Below are 9,006 nucleotides of genomic sequence, written 5' to 3'. Positions count from 1 at the left end.
GGAACCTGTGATATCTGACTAAAGACAAGTTAAAATAGTTGTTAGACAGTAGAAAAAGCTGAAAAGATAGGGTCCTATGAATGTAGAACTCTGTCTCTCTCTTTGTAACTTGCAAAGATGTCATTACAAAAAAAGAATAGATAATTAAAGAATAGTCTTAGGCTCGTATTCTATCTGAAACTTCTTACGCTCGTAGTTGTATAAATATTATTTTGTGTCCGACTTAAGGGAAGTGGAAGTAAACAAAAGGTCTAGAGAAATGTCGCCTACTTTATGACCTGCAGTGGCTTCTTCATTTGCATTGAGTATCTTCACCTGTAAATTACCAGGTAATTATTTGAAAATGTCTGAATTATTTGTGTCTGCTGTTAGCAAAAAAATATACGTCGTGCATACTGGAGCAACATTATTGTATGATATTGGAGCACGAAAAAAAACTGAGGCTCAGCGGTGTTTGTAGTATCTTGAAAGATTATTTGACTAGGATGAGAGTAGTTCAGTCATTTAGTTATAATAAGATAGAAATGATGCCTTGAAATCTTAAAATTGCAAAGGCGATGATTATTTAGCCAACATATTGGTACGATGGGTCATACGGTAACATGCAGCCTTTATTTTATTTATTACTTGCTTAACTAACGTTTCCTTTAGAAGAAAACTATTGCTGATATCAAGGTTTATACAGCTGTTGGTAATGCAATGATATTTTGAAAACCTTTTTGCTGTTAGTTTTGAATATTGAGGGATTTTGTTCTTCAGGGTTCGTGTAGTTTATAAAGAATACAGTAATATTTGCTGAGTATTATATGGAGCTGTATAGAATTATCGAATGACATTAAGGTGATGTGTTAAAGTGTATCAGGAAAGATATGGGGTTACAGAAATTTGGTAAAGAGATGCGCTTGTTCTAGCACTGCGACCTTCCTTCTAGTCTAAGGGATTTTTTTTTTTATATGGCATTAAGAGTATGAATGTATCGTTACCAATATTATATTTGATCTATTGATAATGAGTAACCTGATAGCAAGGAGGGTTGTGAAGGACATAGAAAATGGGGAATGTAATGATAAATGGATGGCATTAAGAAGATATTTTAAAAACAACATACCTCTCATTTAGAGCATTAGACTATAAGTTCAAAATAATATGTGCTAATTTCTCACGTTTTGAAGGATGTGCACCTTTAGTTTCATATTCAGTGGAGGGTACCATGCATTGTATGGTTATGGAGGAAAGCAAAAGGGATAGAGGAGGTTACTGATGTTTTCCAAGAGCATAAGAGGAATAGGCATTTTTGTGATTACATTTTGGTACCTTTCAGATAGATTCTAGTGCATTTGTTTAATGTCATTTTTTCTTTAATATTTATGGAAGAACAGCTTTTTCTCAAATAAATGGAACCTCCAGTAGGATTTGGAGTCTGCTTCTAGGTGGAAAGAATGAGGAAACTTGCTTTTTGAATGAATAAAGTAATTTTTTTATAACGTTGTTATGAAATGTTAGTTATATATTACAAGACAGACACAAATTTATTAGGATTATTGTCTGTGTTCTTTTATAATGGAATCATTGTTTCCTATGTACATAGTGATTTAAGAGTGTGAGGATATTCCTTCATCTCTCTTAAAAGTGATCTTTTGATATTGAATATATTGTTAGTGGTAGGGTTATGAGGGAGAGGGGAAAATGTGGGGTTAAATTATACTGTATAAGTAAGATACTAATAGGTATATAACCATAAAGGTAACTTAGCTATTTTAATGCTTCATATGTCTTGTTAGTTCAGTTATTAGTGAAATCTTATAACCACCAAAACATGTTTTCTACTTAAAAGTGCCTTGATCTATTCGGTATGGAAGGTAAACAGTGAGTTCAGATATTTATAGAGACACATGAATCTGACCTTACGTGGGTCAGAGCTACTAAGCTTTAATTCACGCCCTTAATCAACATAGACATCTGAACTCACTGAACACATTTGCAAAACTCAGATTCAGATGTTACACTACACAGTAGCATTCAGTGGACTACATGAATGAAAAAGGAAAACAGGCATCTATAGACTGTAGGATATTGTTTTGTTGTTGATGCGCTAAAGCTTCATTTGATTTGTATATTGACTTATGAACTGAAAAAAGCTGTACAGAATATGAACAGTTGACAGGGTAATGCTGTATGTTGACCTTCTATAGGATGATTATTTTTTCTAATGTCCTCATGCTATGAACAAAGACAGTAGAAAAGGACGTCGACATCCCATAGGTGCCCCTGTTGCTCATTTACTGTTTGTTAGAGTTGAATGAAAATGTTACAAATGCATTTCTTACAATCTCATCTGTTAATCTTGTTTTAACTCCACAATTCCCTCTTAATTTAAAGCCCTGGATAGTTTTTGACAGCTATCAGAAGGACCAGTAATTTGCAAAGAGCCTTTCACTTTGCGTGAGGTTCAAGCAAATTACTTTCAGGACACTAGGTGTCGCTCCAGTTCTTGTAGTTGATGGATTTCAGCAGAGGGGACACCACTTGAATCCTTACACACCTTTTCCATTGATATAGATGGGAAACCAGTGAGACTCACAAGTCAGATTCATGTATAAGACGTCCACCATCAGCAGGTCAGACCAGACTGTGATAAATACCTTACCATCCTTATTGATATCTTACAATTTTTTGTGTGTGTATGCAATATCTGAAGAGATTTCTTTTCTAGGATAAGAATGTTGATTGAGAGTATGTAGATGGGAAAATGGGAATTTCAGAATGAGATATGGAGTACAGAAAGAAATTGAGAAAGTTGAAGAAATGAGTGGTAAGATGGTGTGATGGTGTGGCCACATGGAGAGAGTGGTTGTGGTATGGAGAACTTTGAGTGTTTATATGACTAGATTGAAATGAAGGAGTGCAAAGGGAGACTAAGAGTGACATGAAAAGACAAATAAAGAGAGGAAAGGAGTATGAACATGATAAAGTAAAAACTCAGTATATCAGATTCTGAAGCAACCCTTGCTTGTTATGCCTAATAATCATCTTGCTTTGCCAGGAGGGTGTTAGCAGTGTTGCTTTGGTAATTATTGTACTATTATGTCCTGTTGTTGTACATACTGATTATTACATACACATTAACAGTTGCTGTACCTATTGGACATATCTTTTAATGTAGTCATAATGATTTTTTTTTTATCACAAGCCATCTTTTACTTTTTTATTGATTATTATAAACATGTGTCCCATGGTTCGTGCATCCTCATCCATTTAGTTTTATCACAATAAACCGAATTGTCTGTGTTTCAGTATTTCTTGAGCATCCAGTCCATGTGGCCGCACAGGTTATATTTAGACTTATTAGACTGTAGGTTCGATATACCCATTGAAGGTCCAATACATTGAACAGAATGGATACACAGTATTAGAAAACTGGATTCATCAAACAGGGCTTAATCCCTACCATAAGTCTCATACAGTAAGGCTCTGCTATATTTGTTGTCTTGCAAGGATTGGATGCATAAAGGAAACCTCATATGATACCTCGTCTGGTTAATAAGAGATGGTAAAAAGGCTAGTGGTAGAAAGACACTTGTGTATACAGCTATTCTTATGTTGTTAACTGGTTATTAATATGTACTTTTCTTTCATATTGTATGTTTTTGATGTCACAGACCCAAAATATGCTGTATTAAGTATGAAGATGTATCCTAGAGAATAGGGTGCAAAGAGTTTAAAAGTTTACTTATGTGTTTGATTTTCCAGGCCTTGAACTTCACTGATCAAATTATCATAGTCCTCTATGTGCCGATGATTGTTTGTATGGATTGGAAGGTGCTAAAACTGCAAAAAACTTAACCATGTCAATAGAAGAACTTTTAGCATCTATAAAGGTTTACCAAATCCAGGTGAGTTTAGAATTTCTTTTCAGAATCTCAGGGGTGAAATTTGTTATTATGATACATTTTCTTATAATTGAGATGCGTATTATTTGCATTTTGGACAGAAAATGTATTCTTTGATTCAAAATTTTTCCATTTAATTTGATTCATGATAATCAGTGGCAAGCAAAATTTCATTGGTATATAGATGTTCTTTTAAAAGAACATTCATTTGTAATCCCATTTGTTATGACCTACTCCTCTCTTTATGTAAAACTGTGAGACAAAGAATCTTATGTCTAGTCATATATATTTACATATCTATTTATTATTTTCCTATACTTGATCACCGTCTCCTGCATCAGGGAGGTAGTACCAGGAAACAGAGGAAAAATGGCCCATTCACTCATTTTTTTATTATTATTATACTTTGTCGTTGTCTCCCGTGTTAGCGAGGTAGCGCAAGGAAACAGAGGACAGAATGGCCTAACCCACCCACATACACATGTATATGATACACGTCCACACACGCACATATACATATATACACATGTACATAATTCATAGTGTCTGCCCTTAATTCATTCCCGTTGCCACCCCACCACACATGAAATGACAACCCCCTCCCCTGTATGTGCACGAGGTAGTGCTAGGAAAAGACAACAAAGGCCACATTCGTTCACACTCAGTCTCTAGCTGTCATGTATAATGCACCAAAACCACAGCTCCCTTTCCACATCCAGGCCCCACAAAACTTTCCATGGTTTACCCAGACGCTTCACATGCCCTGGTTCAATCCATTGACAGCACATTGACCCTGGTATACCACATCGTTCCAATTCACTCTATTCCTTGCACACCTTTCACCCTCCTGCATGTTCAGGCCCCGATCACTCAAAATCTTTTTCACTCCATCTTTCCACTTCCAGTTTGGACTCCCACTTCTTCTCGTTCCCTCCACCTCTGACACATATATCCTCTTGGTCAATCTTTCCTCTCTCATTCTCTCAATGTGACCAAACCATTTCAAAACACCCTCTTCTGCTCTCTCAACCACACTCTTTTTTATTTCCACACATCTCTCTTACCCTTTCATTACTTACTCGATCAAACCACCTCACACCACATATTGTCCTCAAACATCTCATTTCCAACACATCCACCCTCCTCTGCACAACTCTATCTATAGCCCATGCCTTGCTACCATATAACATTGTTGGAACCACTATTCCTTCAAACATACCCATTTTTGCTTTCCAAGATAACGTTCTCGACTTCCACACATTTTTCAACACTCTCAGAACTTTCATCCCCTCCCCCACTCTGTGATTCACTTCCGCTTCCATGGGCCCATCCCCTGCCAAATCCACTCCCAGACTTCTAAAACACTTCACTTCCTCCAGTTTTTCTCCATTCAAACTTACCTCGTAGTTGACTTGTCCCTCAACCCTACTGTACCTAATAACCTTGCTCTTATTCACATTTACTCTCAGCTTTCTTCTTTTACACACTTTACCAAACTCAGTCACCTGCTCCTGCAGTTTCTCACCCGAATCAGCCACCAGCGCTGTATCATCAGCGAACAACAACTGACTCACTTCCCAAGCTCTCTCATTCACAACAGACTGCATACTTGCCCCTCTTTCCAAAACTCTTACATTCACCTCCCTAATAACCCCATCCATAAACAAATTAAACAAGCATGGAGACATTACGCACCCCTGCCACAAACCATCATTCACTGAGAACCAATCACTTTCCTTTCTTCCTACTCGTACACATGCTTTACATCCTTGATAAAAACTTTTCACTGCTTCTAACAACTTGCCTCCCACACCATATATTCATGTATACATATTCATATACACATGTATGCATAAATACCCATACAGACACAAATGCATACATATACATATCAACATACACAGACATATACATATATACACATGTAAATACTCGTACTTGCTTGCTTTCATCCATTCCTGGCACTACCCCACTCCACAGGAAACAGCATTGCTACCCCTTGCTTCAGCAAGGTAGTGCCAGGAAAACAGACAAAAAAGGCCTCATTCATTCACGCTCAGTCTGTAGCTGTCATGTGTAATGTACTGAAACCACAGCTCCCTATCCACATCCAGGTCCCCCAGAAGTTTCACATGCCCTGGTTCATCATGTTATGTATATTAAAGTTCAGGACCCCTTTTATGTTGTTCCTGTCAGCTTTGAGGTAGCACCACAATCAGAAGTTGGAAAATGATGGACTCCTTTGGAGTGAGTAGTTCCTTAATGAGACTGTGCCCCCTTTCATCAGCTGACAGTGATACACCCCCAACAAAAGGGACTTACCACATACAGTGTAACCTTAAGCTTTTTACCTCAAGTATCTAACTGCTTGAAGAACTGATCCGAAACAGAATCAAAGAAAATATCCCAAATTCACCAACACAGTATGGCCATCAGACCTTGTCTCTCAGCAATCACACTGCAAATGAACCTCAAACAGCTATTTCACATCTATGGGAGTTTTATTCACCCAAGCATCGAATACTGCTCACACATCTGGGATAGCTCATCCTCCACCTTGTTCTTGACCAGAGTTGATTGAAAGTCGTCCATCTCATTGATTCTCTTTGTATAACGTCTTTTATTCTTCCTTTTTCATAAACTGTGATGTTGCTGCTGTCTCTCTTTTCTATCAGTGTATTTTGACCTTTGTTCTCAGGAGCTTTCTGCCTGTGTTCCCACCTCTAGGCTTTAGACCTGTGGCATGCATTTGGTTGCTGCTCCCCACAGTTTCTATGTGGAGACTGGCCAATAGAGGAATGCTTATTATGATTTCTCTTTCTTCCCTCAAAAAGTGAGGCTGTGGAGTTCTCTTCCCTCTTTTTTCTTTTTCCTCTTCATGTAACATTTTCTTCTTTGAAGAGTCCTGCGGAGTTTTTTCTTTTTCCTCTTCATATAACATTTTCTTCTTTGAAGAGTCTGGTATGCAAAGTCCTGCGGAGCCCTAATTAATTTCCATTTTTCTTTTCTTTCATTTTTCCTTTCACATGAGATATCCTTGATTTGGGGCATGGTTTGCTTGTGTTATATTGATCACTAAAGATATTAGTTATTGTTTTGTGTAAATAAGAACTCCTCTCTTTAAAACAGTGGATTATGAAATGATCTAGGTTGTCCTTGTTTCCCCAAAAGTAGACTAATAAAGTAATATGTCCTGTTAGGAAAGTGTTGGAAAGCAAGATAGCTCATATAAGAGCTGTATTTTTTTTTTTTTATGTTAGCTGAGATGGCATGGGCAGCTGAGGCCCCAGTCAAGGCCATCCCATTAGTGCTATACGCATATATATACCCTGACCTGAGCCAGGTACCCATTTTATCAATCGACCCCCTGGGGTGGATGAACAGCTGGGTTGACTTTTGACTGACAGCCGCAACCAGGATTTGAACCTGTGCACTAGACCCTGGGTGGCCCTTGAATGCATCGTGGCCAGGAGTGCTAACAGTGTAGGAATAAAGATGGATCAGAGATTGGGATGAGAGAAAAGAATTTATCAGTAAACATTTGAGTGCAGTGAAGATGCATTATATATTGTTGTGTTGAGATGTGAAGGTACTTCCAAGCAGCTTGATTTGAAGTAAGGAAACTGCATTTAGATATGCATATATGAATGTATTTTCTCATCTTGAATTGATATTACTTAAAATGTTTCATTTACTATCTTCCTCTAGCTGGAGCAAATTCAAGGAGCTCTTGCTGCAGCTGGAAGTACAGAGAAAGTGCAACTGCAGGAACTGCAGGCTAATCTTCTCCAACTGCTAGATCTTACCTTACAACAATTGAAGCAACAACAAGAGGTGGAAAAGGAGCAGCAGGATGACATTCCAACTCCGAGTGACCACAAAGAAGATCAGATGCAACAAAATGACTCATCAACTTCTCATGATGAAAAGAACTTAGATGATGAGTTTGCTCTTTTTCAGGTAACTTGTTCAATTAACTTTGCAATATTTTGTCATCAGTAGTTAACTTGGTAAAGGTAATTGAGTCTATGCAATGCTGTGCTGTAGTAGAAATTTTCATCATTGACAATGGCCCTTGAGCCTCCTCCGGAAAAGTTTATGCACCTTACCTGTTGGTCCAGTACAGTCATTGTCTATAGTTTAATTTCAGTTTATGTCAGATACCCATTAACTTATTAACTCCAAAGAGGAGAATGAACAGCTGACTTTGATGAGAATGAGCAGTCTAGAACAGGACTTGAACTAAGACCCAGTTACTCATAGCCAGACATACTGATCATAACACAATGAAGGCTCTGTGGTTAACTTTGTCAAGTATTTATTAAAAGTTTCTCATAAGAGTGTGCCTATAGATATTTGAGAAGTATGGTTTTTGGTTAGAGTTTTCCAGTTTTGGGTCATACCAGTTTGAAATTACATTTCTTGTTTCTTCGTCAGTCTGAGATTGCAGCATTGTCAGGAAGCGGTGATGAGAGCAGTGAACCTAAGCATCAGTACTCCAAAGATGAGTTGGAGGCAATGGTAGGGACCAGTTGCCGTTCACCATTCACTGAGAAATGGGGAGGTCGTTCTTATCACAACGCTGTTATTCTCACTATTGTCACTCAGGAAGATGGTGAAGCTGACTTAGATGATCCACAGGTAGTATATATGCTTTGTAGCCTTTCATAGCATTAGTTTGATGTGTAGTCTTTTCTTTTTTGTGTGCGTGTGTGATTAAGGTATTAAGTCTTTTCAGCATTTTTATGAAAGCTCTTCTTTTAACTTTTTTTTCTAGAGCATGACCATTCCACAAGTTTTCAATAGTTACTGCTAATATTACTTATATTTTCATAACCTGTGTTACACCTTGCTTTTTTGCCTTGTATTTACATTTTCATTACTACTTGATATGATACGAGTATTCTCTGCTTTCAGCTCATTTCTCTGCTGCTTTACATTGCAACACCCAAAGTTTACAAGAATTTGATTTGTATGGTGGTTAAGTATTTCATGTTAATTGCTTGTCTGCACTGGACAGTAAACCATAGAAACCATTGCCTAATAAGCCATCTTAAATAAAGGGAGCATAAACTCCATACATCAGGAGGTCACACCAGTGAGTAAAGCAGTTTTA

At 37.6% G+C, this 9,006-nt stretch overlaps 1 protein-coding gene across 1 annotated transcript in view; it reads left to right on the top strand.

The window, feature by feature from the left end:
• Positions 1-206: 206 nt before the first annotated feature.
• LOC139752787 (zinc finger CCCH-type with G patch domain-containing protein) overlaps positions 207-9,006 on the top strand; it is a 54,553-nt gene continuing 45,753 nt past the window's right edge. The window contains exons 1-4 of the mRNA XM_071668703.1: positions 207-329; positions 3,751-3,893; positions 7,599-7,850; positions 8,328-8,531. Coding sequence (XP_071524804.1) covers positions 3,846-3,893; positions 7,599-7,850; positions 8,328-8,531 — 504 coding nt within the window. The 5' untranslated portion in view covers positions 207-329; positions 3,751-3,845. The remainder of the gene's footprint in view (positions 330-3,750; positions 3,894-7,598; positions 7,851-8,327; positions 8,532-9,006) is intronic.

Source organism: Panulirus ornatus, chromosome 13 (assembly GCF_036320965.1).
Source record: "Panulirus ornatus isolate Po-2019 chromosome 13, ASM3632096v1, whole genome shotgun sequence".
NCBI classification, from domain to species: Eukaryota; Metazoa; Arthropoda; class Malacostraca; order Decapoda; family Palinuridae; genus Panulirus; species Panulirus ornatus.
This window is presented reverse-complemented; position numbering and strand designations above follow the sequence as displayed.